General features: G+C 45.6%; 1 protein-coding gene and 1 non-coding gene across 8 annotated transcripts in view; one reads left to right on the forward strand and one right to left on the reverse strand.

Annotated features, from left to right (window-relative positions):
- Nucleotides 1-19,443, forward strand: part of CLASP1 (cytoplasmic linker associated protein 1) — a 168,521-nt gene that overhangs the window by 33,741 nt on the left and 115,337 nt on the right. For all 7 annotated transcript variants that reach the window (XM_054070775.1, XM_054070776.1, XM_054070777.1 and 4 more), the window contains exons 2-7: nucleotides 5,431-5,509; nucleotides 5,761-5,864; nucleotides 6,343-6,434; nucleotides 6,521-6,596; nucleotides 9,430-9,527; nucleotides 10,196-10,263. In XM_054070775.1, coding sequence (XP_053926750.1) covers nucleotides 5,431-5,509; nucleotides 5,761-5,864; nucleotides 6,343-6,434; nucleotides 6,521-6,596; nucleotides 9,430-9,527; nucleotides 10,196-10,263 — 517 coding nt within the window. The remainder of the gene's footprint in view (nucleotides 1-5,430; nucleotides 5,510-5,760; nucleotides 5,865-6,342; nucleotides 6,435-6,520; nucleotides 6,597-9,429; nucleotides 9,528-10,195; nucleotides 10,264-19,443) is intronic.
- LOC128852614 (U4atac minor spliceosomal RNA) lies at nucleotides 3,821-3,938 on the reverse strand. Its single transcript, XR_008450598.1, has one exon. It is a non-coding gene; the product is annotated as a U4atac minor spliceosomal RNA (small nuclear RNA).

The following is a 19,443-nucleotide window of genomic DNA, read 5'->3' on the forward strand; positions in this document are numbered from 1 at the left end:
ATCCTGCCTCAGAACATGAAATAGTAACTGCTGGAAAGGCAGGAGACAGACTCCTCCAGGGTGGATGTGGTTATGCTCGTGTGCATGTGGAACACAGCAGTCAGCATTTCATAAGCTAACTTCACGTTTGTCTCTCTGCCAGAAGTTTTGTTATTGTCCTGACCCAAAAACCATACCTGACTTCAAAACTAAACTTGGAACTGTCTGCTGCCTTGAGCTCTTGCCTGGTCTTGTGTGCCCAGTTCAGTTGTGGTGGATGTTTCATGTCTTGAGGATCAGGACTGCTCCCTGTCTGACTGAGCAGTACTTGTTGATCAGTGATGGAGCACATTGGGGCTCATCTCAGGCTTCTCAATGTGTAATCTGAAGCATTCTCCTTTTTTATAAATATATTAAGTTTACTTAAAGTATGTGAGTGCTTCTCTGTGCCCTTTATGATTCCAATAGAATCTAAGCAACCTAAATGGAGGTTGGAGTGAGGTGGGTACTGGTCTCTGCTCCCAAATAGCAAGTGATAGGATGAGAGGATACGGCCTCAGGTTGTGCCAGGGGAGGTTTAGATTGGATGTTAGGAAAAATCTCTTTACTCAAAGAGTGGTGAAGCACTGGAACAGGATGCCCATGGAAGTGGGGGAGTCTCCATTCCTGGAGGTGTTAAAAAAGCATGTAGACGTGGTACTTTAGGACATGGTTTAGTAGGCACGGTGGTATTGGGCCAATGGTTGGACTTGATGAGCTTTTAGTGGTCTCTTCCAACCTTAATGATTCTAAGTATTTAAAAAAACTGGTTGAATTCTCTTACAGTTATTTTGCATATTGAGATTCAGAACTTTGTCCTTCCTACCTCCCTCCCCTCCTCCAAGAAAGACCTCACAGACAGCCCCCAAATTGAAGTAGCCAAGAGGTGTCTCCACAGTGTTGGAAATGAGGAAACGGAGCATGAATGAAGCTGGTGACACAGCTGGGACGGTGACACAGCTGGGACAGAAACTGTATCTCCAGCATTCCCACTGGTGTCTCAAGCTGCCAAGTGTGGAAGGACCAGCGGGAAGCCAGCAGAGTGAAACCTGTGGAGATGTGCTGTTCAGTCCATCGCTGATTCCCTGCAAGAGATGTGGGGTAAAGGTTTGCGCAGCAGGCAGCACATCTCTGTTGCATGTGACGTGGTGTGGAGAGTGGAGGAAAGGGCTCACCTCTGCCCTGTTAGTGCTGGCTGTTGTGGTAGCCTGAGGCTGTGATTCACTGGTCACTTTGTGCTGGATCAGCTGGTGCAGGATGGAGCTCTTGCTTTCTTGCCCTTTTATGGGAGTGCATTTAGGTGTGTCTTGTTCTAAGCTGTACGGATGCATTTAATTGTCTGCTGTGCTTGATGAGCATTTGCAGATGATGGCAGGCTGTCTGCTCTCTGATATGTGGAGCTGCCTGCAGGCCTTTCAACACCACCCAAGTATTAAAGGACAGATGCTTTGAGTTCTTTGAAGTAAGTTTTTAATGACCTCTTTGGAAAATAAAAAAAAAAGAAATGAAACACTGTGTTGCATCCCAGGAACTAACAACAGCCTTGTTTACTGGGAATGATGGTGCCTTGAGACCTGGCAGTTGGAGGGAAACTTCTGGAGTCAAATAAGCAAAGTGGCTGAGCCGCAGACCTAGGGCTGTACAGCTCTGTGTTTCTGCAGCAGGTTTGGGAGACCCGAGATCTCCCTTGGGGACCTGAGTAAAAGGGGGCTAAAAGCAGCAGCTGATGATCGGTGTTTTCTTGGTTGAGGGCTGGGGGCCTCTGTGCTACTAGAGATATGGTACAGTTGAGTCCTACCCTTGCTTGGAGCTAAAGCAAGACCTTGGCTGATGTAAAGGCCTGGAATAGCTCTGTAGCAGCGTTATCTGGAATTTCGGATGAAGAGCTGCCCTTTGTGTTCCTCGGTGTGGAGCAGTGCCTGCTGGCTGGCTTCACCGGGGAGGGTGTGCTGCAAAATCACAGCAACAAGGTGGGGTGGCTGCTGGCAGGGCCCGTTGCTGCTCTGGCCCTGCGTGATAGCCTCCCTGCTCCTGAGGTTCCTCCTGGTCATCTGTGAGTTAATCCAAGCAGAGTTTGAGGAGCTGCTGCCATGGAGAACTGGGGTGGGTTTTTTGCTGCAGTCAGTCCAAAACAGCAAAGGAGGCACCTCAGGAGCAGGGAGAATTCAATTAATTCTTCGTTCCTTTGCGATCATGCCCTGTATTTTCTGTTCTCTGTCTCTAATGGATACGTGGGATCTCAATCCATGCACAGTTGAACTTCCCACCTCTGACCTTCAACTGTGTCAGAGGCCAGTGGCACATCGGGTCGATAAATGAATGCAGTGCAGTAGGGAATAACACCTGCTCACCCCCAGGGGTGGCTTTCCCAATAGTTGTCCCAGCCGCCACTGTAATTATCGTGCTAATTAGCTCTCTGTTTCTATAAGCCCAACAGCAGAAAGTCTTAGGAGGCTTAGCTCATCCTCACTGTCTGACCCTAGGGGTGGACTGCAGGGTAACGGCTGCGTTTGCACTCTGCTTGTGTCTCCTTTTAATGTTTGAGTGATGAGTTCCTCTTGCTCTTTCCGGCTCGCAGGCAGTTTGAAGAAGAGATGGATCCCTTCCTCTCCTGGGATCAGATTTATCCCCCGGGCACACTTTTGTAATTGCAGGCAGCATGCTGGTGTCTCTGCACAGGATGCTGCTTGGATGTGGCTGATGCGATGGCTGTGAATAATGACCTGCGTTCAGAGTCCCAACGACTTCTCTTAAAAGCATCTCTCTGCTGATGAGGATGGAAAGCCCATCCTCACGCTGGGGCTGTGCTGCCAGACCCCGGCCGGAGCAGCTGAGTGAGCTGGTGGACAAGTGGGCAGCTGGCTCAGTGGTAGATTGGATCCAGGGTGCAAGGTGAATGTAAAAATGAAACACAGGTTATGTGAAAGCATGGGGAAAGCTCTCCTTTAGCATATGAATAGATTAGAGATCTTGTGGGCATGCTGCAAGTGGCGTTGAGATAAAAAATGATGTGATTGAAGGACCTGTTGATGTGCAGGAGCGGGTTGGAGAAGGTGAAGTTAGAATCTGGGAGAAATTAAGATCCAGTTGCTTTTGTTAGGAAGTTTCTTTTTAGGAGACTTGACATGGAGTAGGCTGTTTCCTCAGCACGTTTTCGTGGCCTTTGCTGCTATAGAGCTGAATTTGGAGTGAATCTGTATGACAAGCGGAGGGTGGAAACCTTGAGCGCTGATGTGCACAGGAGTCGGATTCGGGACAGCAGTGGTGCACGGAGGAGCCAGCGTATGGTCTGAGTGTGAAAGAGCTGGGCTGGGGACTGGGCACTGGTATGAGGAGCTGGGTTCTGGGCTAAGCCCCGGCGTGTGCGGAGGAACTGGGTTCTGGACTGAGCGCTGATGTGTGGAGGAGATGGGGTGGCGACTCTGCGTGGGTGTACAGAAAAGCCCTTGGGTTCTGGGCTAAGCCCTGGTGCGAAGCGGAGCTGGGTTGGAGACCGGGCACCGGGTGGGTGGAGGCGGCGCAGCAGCCGCGGTGGCTCCAGCGGGAGGGTTACAACGGGCTGGTTGGATGCGGCAGAGGGTTCACTACAAGCAGCAATCAGACTCCGCTGTTATTGGAGGGGCGCTCCCGGTGCCGGGCAGCGCCCTAAGAGGGTGATTGAGAACAGGGCACAGCCAAGCGGTGCTGCAGGACAGAAAGGAAGCAGTGGGCAGCTCTACCCCGCCAGTACCGGCGACAGAGGCCACTGTACCCGTAGGAGCGGCCGTGTTCGGGATTGCGCCGGGCAGGTGCCTCGGAGCGAGGTTCCAAAAATTGCGCCGCGCAGCGAGGCGGACGCTACTGTGTTGCTCAAGGTGTTAGCAGGGCTGCTCTCACTACGCGTTCATTGAGCAGCCACGCAACCCCCAGATAAGGACGGTTAAGCAGTCGCTATTCCCGCGCCGCCTCTATGAGAAAGCCAACAGCGCGCAAAGTCAGGGCGAGGCGCGGCGATCGGCTCCCTCCCCCGCCGCCCGGCCCGGGGTCGCGCCCCGCTCGTCCCGGCACGGAGAGCGGCATTTCTCTCCTGGCTCCGGTTTAAGCCCTTTTTATCGACGGCCAAGCCGCTACCCAGAGTGCCCCGCGCCAGGCGTCGGTGATTTGCATATATGATTTGCATAGGGGCGGGGCACCCGCGGCGGGCGGCAGCTCAGCGCGCCCCCTACCGCCCGCGCGCAGCAGCGCACGAGTGGCCGTCCTAAGGGCTGGCAGAGCTCTCGCAGCACCACCCCTGTGGGCACTGGCTGAGGGAGACTGGGATGTTCAGCCTGGAGAGGAGAGGGCTCTGGGGAGACCTTAGAGCAGCTTCCAGTACTGAAAGGGGCTCCAGGAAAGGTGTGTGTGTGTGTGTGGGGGGGATCTTGATCCATGTGTGCAGGGATAGGTTGGGGGAAATGGTTTTAGGTTGAAAGAGGGGAGATTGAGGTGACATGTTAAGAAGAAAAGTTTTCCTGTGAGGAGGGTGGGGCACTGGCACAGTTTGCCCAGAGATGTCATGGATGCCCCATTCCTGGAGGTGTTCAAGGCCAGGTCAGATGAAGTGTTGAGCTCCTGGTACAGTGGGAGGTGTTCCTACCCATGGTCGGGGGGTTGGGACGGGATGATCATAGAATCATAGAATAGTTTGGCTTGGAAGGGACCTTAAAGATCCTCCAGTTCCAACCCCCACTGCAATGATCTTTAAGGTCTCTTCCAATCCTAACCATTCTCTGATTCTACAGAGTCCTGCCAAATACTTAGTGTACAAGCGATAGGGTGTATTTGGTCTATGGTGTATTTTTTGCATCATTATTAAGCGGAGCTAATCAGAGTGAGTTTTCTGATCTGCAGCTTGTCCTGAAGCTTCTCTCAATAAAGTGACTTTCCCTGGGTTTCAGTTATGTCATGAAAGCATTGGGTTTAATTTCTGCAAGTGAATAATTAAGCAGCTGTTATTGCCACTATTTTCTAATTATAAACATAATAATTAAAATTAATGAGAAATGTTAGTTACAGCAAATACTGAAATCGTTATGTGTATGGTATGCATACATTGCATATGAATGAGTCTAGCATTGAGCAGCAGCTACAATTGTTGGCTTTGTTGAGTTCTTGGCATTGGATTTCAGCTTGTAAATGTCACAGGGAGTAATCATTTGAGGTCTTTTCAGTTTGTAAACCACTCGGCTTGCCTGGCAGAAGATGTGCAAGGGAAGGTTGTGTGCATCTGTGCAAGCCTGTTACCAGCTCTGGAGCAGATGGGCGCAGTGCTGGTGTTTGGGTGGGAAGGGGCCCTTCTCCCATGGAAGCGTGTGCCGGTGCTCCTGCCTCTTGAGTGCAAAGGTTGGAGATGAAGGGCTGCACACTAAAATGCTGTCTGTTCTGTGCTTACAGGTGGTTCTCCTGGGGATTGACATAATTTCTGCGCTCGTGTCCCGCTTGCAAGATCGCTTCAAGGCTCAGATTGGCACAGGTGAGGGTGCTCGGGGTGGGGGGGAGAGGGGAGGGTGTTGACATCATTGTGTTGAGGTCCCCTTTGGCTGCTGTGAACAAAGCCTTTCTTCTCCCCAGGAGAGCTCTCTGGAGGATTTTGGTGTTTTCAGGCTGGGCTGAAGGGTGAGAGGGCCAGAACTCTCCATCAAGCAAGGGGGTAGAGCAGAGAGGCTGTGTCATTGTCACAATTTCCTGATTAGAGGTTTGGTTCTTCCTATTTTTTTTCCTCAGTGCTGCCAAGTTTACTTGATAGGCTGGGAGACTCTAAGGACTCGGTGAGGGAGCAGGATCAAGCCTTGCTGCTAAAAATCATGGAACAAGCTGCTAACCCTCAGGTATGCCCGACAGCCCTTTGTGGTGTGAGTGACTGACTGGCTTCTTAAAGGAGGACAACTTTTTTCTATCAGAGGTTTTTCTTCTGTCTGAAGTGGCTTCATCTCTCCATGCTTTGTTATATTTGCTTCACTTGAGAATGCTGTGGCATGTCAGGATACTCATAGAAGGTCAGTCTCAGTGGGTTTCCCAAGGATTCGATGGGTGGATGTTGGAGTAGTTGTTCTGGGCTTTTGGAAGGTACTTGCTTTCTGTAAGTATTGCTTTAGCTACTCGGGTGTTACTGTCAAGTCAGCAGAGAGCAAAGAATCAGTCAGATCTAAAAGTTCTTTTTCTGCTTGTCCTGATTGGAGGAATGTAAACCTTAAATATAAGCTCCAGAGGTGTTGTATGTCTGCTGGAATAAAGAACCTGCTACTTCCCCTGCCTCTTCCCCGGCCTCATTTTTTTCTGTCTCATGTTCTTTTCTGTCTTCCACAGTATGTGTGGGACAGGATGCTAGGAGGATTCAAACACAAGAATTTCCGGACGAGAGAAGGGATTTGCCTCTGCCTTATTGCAACACTCAATGCGTAAGTTGGAACCTCCTGCAAGCCTGCGTTACGTACAAAGCCTGCCCTGTGATTCACACCGTTGCTCTTTTGTTCTTTGTTCCCAGATCTGGAGCCCAGAGTTTAACATTGAGTAAGATAGTGCCACATATATGTAACTTACTTGGAGATCCAAACAGCCAGGTAAGCTTTTGCTGTGAGTCACGTTGAAAGGTTGTGCTGATGGCCTTGCTGGTTCTGGCTTGTAAACTAGTTAATTGTGCTGCTGCTGGTGAACTCTGAACAATGCTGTTCATGAAGAGCCCTTGGCTTGTTTTGAAGAGGTATGATTTGAAGCGGGCTTATACCAGCATGTCAGTTCCTCTAAGAGTTCAACAGAACAATGTGAATCTGCTACTGAGATGAGCAGAGCAGGTAACCTGCGTGGGAGGGGAGCTCATGTGCCCTACAGCCTGATTGCAAGCGAGGCTGCAGGGATCCCTCTGGGCTCAGTGCAGCACCCGTCTGCCTTCAGAGAAGAACCAGTCTGGGCAGGAAGGGGAAAATGGGACCAGTCGGACAGCCTGGCCAGATGCACTGCCAGAAGTTGTACAGGGAGATTCTGAATGAAGGGTGGAGGGAGGGCAGGCTGTAAAGGAACCTTAGATTAGTAAGTGCACGCTAAATAAAAAAAATACACCACTTGTCCTACCCACTTTCTGTCCTGCCCTGGACAGAACCTACTCTGAAATTGGATGCAAGCATGTGAGGCTAGTGAGAAGGGAGGGGTAGGAAAGCAGGCTTCAAACTTCTGTCATGTGATGTGTACTAGCAATTTTTGAATATCACTGTTGCTCTCACAGCACGGGTGACACATACATGATCCAGGTCTGAAGTGGGTGTTTAGCTGGATTGAAGTGTGGGACGGCCATGTTTACACTGGCTCTGGAGAGCTGGCGGTATTCCAGGAGGACCAAGCAGCTTTCCCTTGCTGGTTGTGGTGGTGCAGGAGGGTAAATCTGTTACCGCAATAAGTTTCTAAAGAAGTTTAATGTTCAGGGTCTTTTGTGGTTCTGAGCTGTGACTGAGCAAGCTGTTGCCATTCAAGCGGATACTGGGCTTAGCTTACTTGGACTTGTTGCACAGCCAGACATCTTGGTCCTGCCGTTGGTGAGCTGTTGAATGAGTTGGTGAAGGCACGGAGAAGTGCTTTCCCTTTGTGTTGTCTTGTCCACGTGCTTGGCACACAGCTCATTATCCCAGTACCGAGCTGCTGCGGGAAATGAGGCTGATCTCTTGCCCCTTGTCCTGGATCTGGTTCTTCATCCCTGGAAAGCCCCTGTCCGAATTGATGGGACACAAATCGCTGTCCAGGTGGCTCCTGGTTGAACAGTGCCTGCTCTGGTCCTGCCTCCCCTGGGGCTGGTTCTGCACTGCCAGTGCTCACTCCTGAGCTCTGGGAGATCGATGCTCGGTCAGTGCTGCCCTCTCTTGGTGAGAGATGATGGAGATACAGCTCCTGGTCAAGTGCAGCGTTTTTCCTCTTTGTTATGGACATGGAAACTGTTTCGTTACTGCCCTTTCCAGAAAGACTGTTTTTGTTGGTTTCTTTTCAGCTAATACAATTGTGTCACCCAGTGAGCATCTAGTATGAGAACAGGGCTTAAAGTATGGCTATTTTCTCAAAAGTAAAATGAGTATTAAAGCTTTGTTATTACTGTGGTACACTAAACTGAGTGCGACAGCAGGTGCTCCCTGCCTTAGCCAGTGTGGCGTTTACCCCTGCAGCCTCTGATTAGCTTGACACACAGGCAGTCCTGGCAGAAGATGCAGCCGGGACCTCTGTGGTCGGTTGCCCTGCGCGCGGTGGCTGGAGGGGGCACCGCAGCAGGCTCGGGGGATGGCAGAGCGTGCCCTAGTTGCCCACGTGTGGGCTGGGGCTGTGGGGCAGATGGGCTTGTTGCAGGCGTGCGAGGTGCAGGTGCTGCCACCTCTCCTCCCTGACTGTGGGAGGCTGAGAGCAAGGCTGGGTCAGGGTCTGCTTACCCAGGAACTGGGGCTCAGCTGTGCCCAGAGGCCCTGCCTGCTGGTGTACGGGGCTGGTGGGCAGAGAGAAGAGAGGCAAGGGCTCTTGAGTCAGGCCTGGTGTGAGTGAAGGCAGGGGTTTGAAAATGGGTGGCGGTGACCTGCTGAACAGGGAAGGCTGTGGAGCAGGAGAACGGGGCGAGATCAGCGGGTGTCAAGTGTTACGTTTTTTTGGCTAGGAAGTAGGGCACGCGTGCCTGCCCTTTGACTCCCACCTGTAGAGATTGAGCCCACATATTTTGAGATTGAGCCCACAAGACATCCTCTGTCTGGTCTTGATGTGTGGGGGTGCTTGGGTGGCTGCCAGGCCATCTTCTATGAAGCAGAAATGTACAGCTTTGTAGGTGGCATTTCTGTAGGCAGAGCAGATAATCTGCATTCTCTGCCTGCCATGTCCAGTGGTGGAGGGAGTTCAGTAGAGAACTGACACTTCAGCCACTTTTGTGGCTCTTCTGTTGGGTGGAGAAAAGGATGTGCTCAGCTCAGTTTGGTAAACTTGCAAAATTCGTGGTGACTTGGGTGATTGATTACTCCTTCTCTGCTCCATGTTAATCAACTCGGGAGCAGAATTTTGTAAGACAGCGTTAAAAATCCATTTGTTGTATAGTGTGCTAGCGATATAAGGTCTGTTAGTGTGCGTCCCCTTGCTTTTTCCATCTGTAAATGTACCTCTTGCACATGAAGGTTGGAGCTTGGCAAAGGTAGTTGAGCTCCCTGTGTATGTGTCTGGGTATCAAACCCTTCATCTGATCTCTTGACTGCCTTTTTATTTCCCTTAGACCTGCTGATACTGCTAATGTCTGAAATGCAGGGATGGAAGCTTGTTCTGTGGTGATGTGAATAGTGGCAACGGTTGTTGCTGAGAAATATGCAAATTTCTTTCTCCAAGGTAGGGCAGGGATTTATTTATTTAAATTATGAAGACAATTGATTTCTCTCATCTTCCATTCAGGTTCGAGATGCAGCAATAAACAGTCTTGTGGAAATTTATAGACACGTTGGTGAACGTGTAAGGGCTGATCTCAGTAAAAAAGGACTACCCCAGTCTCGGTGAGTGGAAAATGTCCTTATCTTAACTATTTTTTGGCTGCTTTTTATTCCCTTCCTTCCTCTAGAAGGTTTCAGGAGCTGCATGATTGAACGTTTTCCTGTGGTCAGTGTGGTGCGTTTTGTTTTGTTTTTTTTTTAATCTTACAAACACTCAGGTTGCACTTAACATGGATCCTGTACCTTTGGCCAAATACACCACAGCACCTTTGGAAAACCAATAAAATAGTTACAGATGTGTAATTAACAGATAATGAGATGTGATAAAGATCTTCTGCTCCATTGAGCCTGTAACATGAATGGGAAAGAAGTGCTAAGGCTAAAACCAAATGTGTGAAGCTGTTTATGTTTTTTATGGTGTTTCTGCAAATAGTTAATGCAGGCAAAGTAGCGATGGACTGGAAATGCTCCTACAATTAGAAGTGTCCTCTTCAGTAATGTAGATTTCCAGTGTATCTCTTGCATCTCTAATATCGGTTGTTTCTCAGTTTTCTCATCAGCCTTTGCATGTTGTGATTTTTGTTTGAATTCTACATAACTTCTCTTGACACTGATGTTGACTCAATGACCTGAGTGAAGCAGGATTTGTCGTGTAACATCTGAATTTAGAAGATTCCTAAAAATTCAATTCACTTGTTCACGATGTGTTTCTTTCTTTAACTTTCAAACAGATTGAATGTAATTTTTACAAAATTCGATGAAGTCCAAAAATCTGGAAACATGATCCAGAGCACAAGTGGTGAGTAGAAGTACTTGAATTCTCTTTTGGGGTGTTTATAGCAATTTTCAGCTGGTGAGGCATTCAAATGGACACAGAGTAAGTGTTCTGTTAGGGAAGACAAGTGTTGGGTGATCATTCAGAAATATATAGCTTTTGCAGAAAATAAATTGATGTCTAGTCTGCTCTGTTTTATGAGCAATGTCAGGAGGACAATGAAGCTTAAGTTTCAAGAGCACAAGGTGGTGTTAGAGCTGTCCTTCTTTTCTCCTGAAGTGTCATTAGGGATATAGAACTTCTGATTTTGAGTCCTTGTGCGTCTTTGTTTAAATTGTTCATAAGGTAAATCAGTAATTTAAAAGAAGAAGTCTTTACAGTTTAATGCCCTGAATGGCAGATTTTAATGTACGCATTAATATTCTATTTAAAGCTTATATTGTTTAGGGATTGTATTTTGTAGTTCCTAAGTTTGTGTGCTTTGTATTACAGTTTATGACTGATAGCCAAAGCCCTTATCAGAGCCTTGATTCTGTTTTTTCTTGTCTGAGACTAGTACTTGCTTGCTTTTAAAACACATGTCTTATTAATGCATTTCTTATAGTTAAGCTTTTGAGCTAGGAAGTATTTTTAGTAAGTATCACTCATATTTAGGGATAGGTTCTTGGGAGAATTATTGGTAAAGGAATTCATCTTTCTGCCAACAGCCAAATAGAGCAGAAAGAAGGAACATGGGTTCAGTGCTGCGGGTTCTTTATCAAGCTTGCATCCCTTGCAAGGCTGAGATGTCCCCATGGTCTTAGAAGCCAAGAATGTAGAAAGGTCTCTGCTCTTTTAAATAGGAAAGAAAGTCTTTTTCACTCCTAGGCACCATTCTTCTTGCTGTATCCATTTTAAAATACAGTAAACTTCATTCCTGCAGGAAATAATAAAATGGACTTATTTGAAAATTCTGAAGTTACATTTTGGATTATTCCAAAGTGTGATGTGATTTTCTTGTATGTCTGGGAATGCTGAAGACCTAGTGCACGTGATGGAATAGGCTTAACTTATGCTTTTGCGTGATATGGAAAAGCATCGGCTGAGTATTTAGTATGAAATAGGTGAGATGTGTAAGATTAAGCATCAGTTAAAAGCAAGAAACTGAAGTTAACTTAGATTTGCAATTCAAGTTTTAGCTGTGCAGTCATTTTCGCATGTGTATGTCCCAGAACAGTATGAGACACATCGCTTGCTCATCACTGGCTTTTGAGAGGTTGTTCTGATCTCTAGACTGAGCATTCTGGTGCACGCTGGGATGTGATTCAAGGCTGCAGGAGCAAGATGGGATTATGGGGATGACCTCTTCTTGGCTGACATTTCTCAGAGTGCCATCTCTTTCCAAGAAAGCAGACCATTTGGTTCAAAATTCCATAGGCATGAGTGGGGTTTTTTTGTCCATAAGTACAAGTAAAGCAGCTATGGGTGTTAGATCTGCTCGTTTTAGGCTTCATTGAGAGTTATTTTTTTCTTCTTTTATTCCATCCTCCGTCACTATTTAGATGAATATAAAGATTTAGCTTTCATACAGTGCCTGAGGTTTTGCACAGCTTCTCATGTCCTTGAGCTCATGGACAGGCTTTTTTTGCTTCCATACATAAGCATGCCTGTCTTCCTCACTCTGCATAACCCGATCTGCTGATGTCTCACTGTCCTTGCTTGTGCTGTGGCTGGATGCAATCCCCAGAGCGTGTGCGTTAGTTTTTCTCTACTGCCAAAGCTCCTGTTTTGGCACTGAGACTGAAGAGTAGCCTGGAGGAAAGGGAGTTGGGGGGAATGGAGAAGTGTTATGGGATCAAAGACCAAGATGTGGAAAGGCCTCTCCCACTGCTCTACAGGACCTTTTCATCTTTCCTAACAATAAAAAAAATCTGTAGTTGCATGAGTTAGCTTCGCATATTAGAACTTTTTTTAAATTAATAATGAGAACATGTTATTAATACTTCTTTTTTGTGCGTCTAGCGGAGGGCTCGGCTTCCCATAGTGCTATAGACTGGTTTGTTACTTCTTCCTCACCCTCTGAGCACAGCACAAATAGAGCACACAGGCTGACCATATCTAACATGTCAGCAGCTCTGTGCAGCTTCCAGTTTATCTTTTTGAGGTTGTATAAGCCAGTGGAGGAGGCTTATCTTCACCCATAGTCACAAGTTTGTTATGGCCTAAAGATGAGCTAAATTTGTCAGGTTTCTTGTGTCTCTGACACCTCCTGCAGCTTTTGAACAAAGGTGACACTTTCAGCAGCTGTCAAAAACACCGGGAAAGATGATAAGTACTGCACATCCTGAAGATTTGCCCTTTCTCAGGAAGCAGCTGTGTCAGTGTTGTTAATCCTTTGAGACTGGCAAAGTACAGTATTGATTGTGGGGGATGTCAGTCTGTCATGATTGTACCTCTCCTTTTAGATTGTAAGCCTGCCCGACATGGCCTGTAGCGGCGGTCAGTGTGTGAACACACTACTAACGTGTTAACCTTCGCGTTATATGGCCTCGGTCAGATGACTTCAGGCAATATGGTAGAGTTGTACTGTGTCTTAAAAGCTTATGCTATTCCCTCTCTGTAGCCAGAGTGTACTCGTTCTCGCTCTACAAAGGCTTCGTGACTGTCCCCAAGGTTTTGGGAGGCAGACTGGCACGTGTTCGTGCAGACTGCAGTCTGTACGCCCCTCTCAGCGTGAAATGTCAGTGTGAAATGGCACCGTGGAAGCTCCCTCATGCTGAGTTTTCTGCCCTGAGCTCCTCCTTGTGTTGGGTGCATACTGGCTGCAGAACGGACCTGGCTGAAAAGTAACAGACTTCACCCCTTGGGCAAGGGCATTCTGTTGTTCAGGGTTAACACATGCCTCTGAAATGCAAAGGATAACTGAAGCTGTATCATGAGTTCCCAGCTCGCTAACAAAGATCAAGTCTAACTTGTTTTTATTTGCTTTTATGGGTGAATATGGTGAATCTGTACTTCTCTGGTGGGTAACCCAGAGCAAGCTGTTGGCCAGAGTGTCACTCACAACTGTGCCACTGCTCCTGGCCTGGGGCTTTGTGATAATTGGAAGACTTGAAAGTAATTGTTAAACCTAATTTACTGCAGGACATAGTGATGCTGGGCAGGTGGGAAAGCAACTGTGGCTTCTGCAATGGTGAAATATGGCAAAAGAATTGGTCAAAGACTAATGACTAAAACTGGTCTCTTAGCTCTGCTACTACTGTTTGGGATAAGTTTTCTCTACCAGCTCACTGAGGGTTTGAGTAAATGAAAGTAGTTGCAGCATCATTTGTATATCGGGTGCGATTTGGAGATTAGTGAGTAAGCTGCTAAAGGCTTTTTAAATAGTGGTTCCCAAGACGCAGACAAACAGAAATCTTAATTGACTAGAAAAGGTGCTTAAAATAATAGGGCATTTTCTGATCCCATGAATAACTCGAGTCAACTCTAATCAGAATATGAATTTTAAGTCTATGAAAATAACTTGTCTTTTATATTTACTTATATTTCTGTACTGTGGTCCACTAGTGTTTCTCTGAGTTTATCTTGTATTGCTTGATTGTTTTTTTGGCTAGGTTCTATTTTTATCATTTAGTAATACAACAATTAAATGAGTAGTGGGGTGGGGGAGGTTTGCATGGTGATCTGAGGTGTTTCATTAAGTCAGAGGGAGGTTTTGGCATGCCAAAGTATGCTGCTTGTTGCTAGGCTACCAGCAGCTCTTATAGCGAGAATATGAAGTTAAAATGCATGTTGGATTTCTCGATGATTCTCAGTGCATCTCTCTTGTATTATTTGGTGTATCATTAGTCAACCTCTTGAAACAAAAATTATAGGTTTTCCCCCTTTGGGCTTTCAGCAAACTAATTATTTTTTGTGTAACTGCTTTTGCTAATTACGGAGATGCTTTATTCCCCTGGGACAAATACATTTTCAGCATGAAAGAGCCAATAATTGCCAGCTAGTCAGCTGCTGACTTTGCGTGGCATTGTGCGATGATCTTTAGTTGGACGTGATACAGAGAGCGGCTATTGGACTTAAACAGAGACTCCAAGAAATTTATGCTGCATGGGCTTCCTTGTATTATGGCTGGAAAGACCTGAACATAAAGCATACAGTTTTTCTTTGGATTTGAATTGTCTTTGGATCAGATCCTGGACTCCAGAAGACTTTATAATCAAGTTTCAGGACAGATAAAGAATGACTCGATGATCTACTGAGAGATACAGGCTGATAGGGGGTAATCCAAACCGAAGCTGGTACTACCAAAACGTTTGTTTTTTATACTCTGGCTCATTGTGAACGTCATAATATGGACATTCTTTGATGTAATCCTTCCTTTTATTTAGATGGCACAAAATTTTTGGGAGATGCTTCTATATTGTTGTGCGCAGGCACACAATGTGCCAATATGATGCCTGTGGGTAGGGAGGGGATTAAACTTTCTTGTCTATGCTGAGTTTTGACTGTGCTCAGGAGTGGAGGAGGCAGCGGTCTTGGGCTGCAAGGAAATCAAAGCAGATCTTAAAGCCAAAAGTCGGGAGCTGAGATCTCTCCCCTACAGATACTTGCACAGAGTAAGGTAAGGAGATGATGTAGTTTCAGTGGTTGCCTCTCTGAGTTAGTCTTCTAAGGGTAAGCAGGTTAATTTAAACAATACTGAAATGGCAGATGTGATAATTTCAGTTACTGAAAGCCTACGAAGAAGGAACAATATTACTCTTGAATAGAAGTACTTCTGTATTTGAGATATTGCTTAAGGTAAATATGCTATTTGTTGAATTTGTTCTGTTTATGATGAAGTTGACAGCTTGGAGGTGATTAGATGGAAGCGAAGACTATTCTAGTTTCCTGTGTTTTGGTGGTAATAAAGCAGAGTCACTGAAATGTTATTTTGGTATCTATTATAAGTAGGAAAAATCACCCACATGTGCCAGGCATTGCCATGTGTCTGTGGGTGGGATTTTGTTTGTTTGTCAACACACATCTAAGCACCAGGATTACATGGTGGAAGGAGGAGCGACTGTCTTTGATAATACAGAGAGGGTTTGAAACAGCAAACGCTGCACTATGCTATTCTGCATTTATACCTCCTCCTGCAATTTAGTTTTCCTTATGGCTTGTTCTCTATGAATACTGTTTTTGAGTTGAAATAGAAAATGAAATAGAAAATTCATTTCATTGACTCAGTATTCCTGTGGCATAAAAAAAGCAAGGAAATATCCCTTCACCTGCACAGGGGCTGAGAGCAGTAGTAGTTCTGAGCAATACTTGAGTGAGTTCTATTAACTGGTGGTACATCCTTGTGGAGGGTACAAGTGGACAAGACGAGCTCTGCTGTGTAATACACAGCTTTGTAAATAAGCATGTTCCTGCCTCCTGGATTTTAATCTTTTATATTTAGATGGGAGGGATGTGAGCGAGCCAGCATGGCAGGACACGCGGTTCTCGGTTGAATGCTGAGCCGGCTTTTATTTTGGAGGAGAGGTGGCAATCTCAGCTGGGTCACACACACAAGTCGTTCAGGAGGGTGGAGAGTTTTCTGGTGGCGAAGTTGCCGAGAGACATGTACTGTAAGGCTGCTTCGGAGCACAGTGCTCTTCCCCAGCACCTCAGCAGCACTGCAGATAATGACTACAGGGAAAGGTGGGTGCTAATGAATGTGTCGCAGGGATGGATGGCTTTATTTGTTAGTGTCTGAGTATTTGCCTGTTAAATTTCTTTTTAATGATGTGAAGAGACTGAAGCAATTGTGCTGTAAAAGTTAAACATAGGCTATTTACGTGTTTACAGGCTATTTTCAGTTGAACAGCTGAAAATAGCTTGTAAACATCTGCAGCCTGGTGTCAACATCACGCGCAGTTTAAGCTTCTGTATTTGATACATGTATTTGGGTGAAAGAAGAGGATGTGTTTATATAGTTGAACTGAACAGATTGTGAGAGGTGAAGGACAGGTATTTTCAGACAGGCTGGACTGTGATGTTTTTGATCGATCACTGAGGTTTTTATTTCCTAACTGTTTTCTTTTGCAGCATCAGATGGGAAGATTATTTAAATTGGTTGTAAGTTTTGAATAACACTGTATTACAGTTCCAAGGACGTGCCAAATGGAGACATCGCTGACTTTTCTGCGTTTTTGTGCTTTAACTGTGTTTCTGTAACAGAAAGGGTATCTGTGGCAATTGGAGAGACTGGAGAGGACTAGGTGAAATGGAAAGGCAGAGGAGCTCTAAATCTATTCACCTGTAAAGAATTAATTTGCAGGGTGGAAGCGTGTATTTGGTCTATTTTTGGTACATCAGAAGCCCATGCCTTTCGTCTCAGCTTTCAGAGGAAATGATTTCTGTTAGCCATCTTTGCAAAAGCTGCATCCTTCTCATTTTTTCTTCCCTTCTTCTCTCCACTTTATGTACCCGTTGTCCTGTTGAAATCCTTATTGCACTGAGGATGTAGTAGACTAAATTTAGGAAGTCTGAGATGATTGGAGTTGTATAGACCATGGGTTTGTATTGATACTTACTATCTAAAGATAGGAGTTAATTGGCGGCTCTTTTTGTAATGGATTGAAGGTGGAAATCACCTGGGGAAATTGAATGTTATGGAATTAATACTGCATGTGACAGTAGGTGCCATTTTTTTACAGGCAGTTCTTCATTTTAGGGGCTTGGATTGTTTTGCAATATTATGGTTTCACAGTGCTCTTCCATGGCAATTATTACATTTTTATTTTTAGAGGAGGCAGGGGATGCATTTGTGTGCTTTTACTTGTGAGCAGTCAGTAAATGTCTTCCAGCTCCAGGAACAAAACACCAAAAGCTGTCTAGTCTACTTCTCATCCTGAACTACATCACCTTTCACAGGACACTGTCACCATCTACGGCTGACAGACCTTTTTACTCTGGCTACTCCTGTCCAGGTCAAAGGAGGAATTGAGAACAGTATATTGTTTTTCCGAAGTTGGAATTATGTTGAATAATGAATGTACCTAACTGCTTATTAAAGAAAACAAGCACATATCTGTTGTTAATGAAGCATGATGATTTTATCATGCTGGGAGCTTCTCAGCTTTGAAAAATCAGCTGGTGGAATGAAGAGCCTGGGGCATAGTCCAGCTGGTTTTATCTGCTGGGAAATGCCTGACCTCCAGGTCACGGTTGGTTGCCTGAACTGTGGTAGTAGCAAATGTCAGAAGAAAAACAAGTGTGTAAGTTGTTAGTGCTATTGTGTCTTGACCCTAGGATTCACTTGCAAAGAAGCAGCAGACCAGAGTTTGATTGTGTGCGCATCATCACTTCCCTACCCCCCCCCGCCAGTAATTTTATATAAACACAGAAATGGTATTTTGACAATGCTTTTGGAGTAACCAAGCAGAACCACTCTACTGATGCAATTCAGGGTGTTTCCGGCAAACCAACATGAAATGTAGGCTAAAGGAGTGGGCAGCTAACTGATGAGATGATGCTGTTTATTGAGGACCTTATGAGCAAAGATTAACATGCACAATTCAATTAACACCAGTGGGGATTAAATGCATGAATATCCTGCATGTCTGGAGGTGAGCTTCTTTACACAAGGCCTGTTCTCGTCATCCCTATTGGTGAAAGTACTGTGTGGATCTGAGGGACCTCAACGGCTGTCTTGGAGAATGCATGCATCTTGGAACACATTGTAAGGGTGAATCTACTGTCCAGTGTCCGTAACAAGAATTAGAATGATTTAGAAAAGATCCTACAACCTTCACAGGGAAACTGCAGTAACACCTGGTAAAGCTGTGGAGCTCATCACATTTTGGTAATGCTTAGTACTCTTGCTGTCTCAAATCTATGGTGGTCATTGTCTTGAAAAATCTTGACCAGTTTCCTGGTACCTTCTGTCCTGCTTTGCCCAGCTTTCTTCTTTGTAGATCTTTTGTGAAAAACAGTTTAAGGATCAAGACTGGAGCAATATTATAACTCCAGTGACATTTGCGCATGCAGGGGATAACTCTGAATTCCATAGTTCTGATCTCTGAGCTTTGTCATTTATTACAAACTGCCTCTTCCAGGGGCAAATTTATCAGTAGGATGGTTCATACACCTGCACACGCACACATATATCTATTGTTAATGTAACAGTGATTTGGAAGTCAGCCTTTTAATTGTCAACAATTCTCTGGGAGACAGATATACAAATTACTCAAATATTTTAAAGGAGGAGTGGCATGCTAAGGGCAACCTGTTGTGAGTAAAAAGTATCCCATAATTGTATGTTGTGCAGGTAGATGAAGCTTATTTGGGTCACATTTGTTTATCTATGTAGTGCTTTGTGTCTTTAGTCTGTATTTTGTTTATGTCTGTAGTGTTTGTTGGAGAAGCACAGTAGTGTACCTCATCGAGCGCAGGTGAAGGTATCACATGCTTTCTGCTGCTATGGAAAGAATTACAGAAGTGTTCTTGAGCAGGAAATTTTGCCAAAGGCTCACAGATAGTTCAGGCTCCACAAAAAATGGTGGAGGGGTTGAGAGTCTTTGTTCCTCCTCTGTATATTGGCTGGGTGCTAGATTCTCTTGAACAGGCTCCTGATACTTAGCAGTGAATGTTCTGAGCTGGGTTTATATAGAATCACTGTCCCAGTTAGAATTAAACTGCTGTCATTTGGCCATTGCTGAGGCTGCTGATTATGACTGCTTGGGGAGAGATGAAATTTCTTGCACATCTTGTGGAACACTTGTGGAATTCTTATGCTGCTGCTCTCATTTATTTGATGAAGTTGTTTTTGCGGTTGAGAATGTAACAAGTGAACTGAGCGTGGCTGCTGTAATTAGCAGCCTCTGAGGCCAGCAGTCACCCTAACGTAATCAGTGAACTATAGGATAGGATTTTGGGGCTAATGAGAGTACGTGAGGCATCCATGTTTCTCCTGCTGGTTATGAAGAGCAGCATCCTTGCCCTTTCAGAGCAGTAGCATAACCCCAGTAGCTGCAGCTACCATAACCTTAGTGAGATTTTTATTTAAGTGTCTATACTGAAAAGCACCTGCTTAATTTCTGAAGAACCTAAGAGCAAATGCTTGCAGGCTTGAAGGTGTTCCCATATCTGGGCGCTTCAAATATACGAATCATTAACCTTAGGCTGGGTGAGATTTGACTGCCAAGTCCATTTCTGAGAAAGACATAATAATACAGATGGTGTATCCAGTTTTAACAT

The sequence above is a fragment of the Cuculus canorus genome, chromosome 6 (assembly GCF_017976375.1).
Source record: "Cuculus canorus isolate bCucCan1 chromosome 6, bCucCan1.pri, whole genome shotgun sequence".
Classification (NCBI taxonomy): Eukaryota; Metazoa; Chordata; class Aves; order Cuculiformes; family Cuculidae; genus Cuculus; species Cuculus canorus.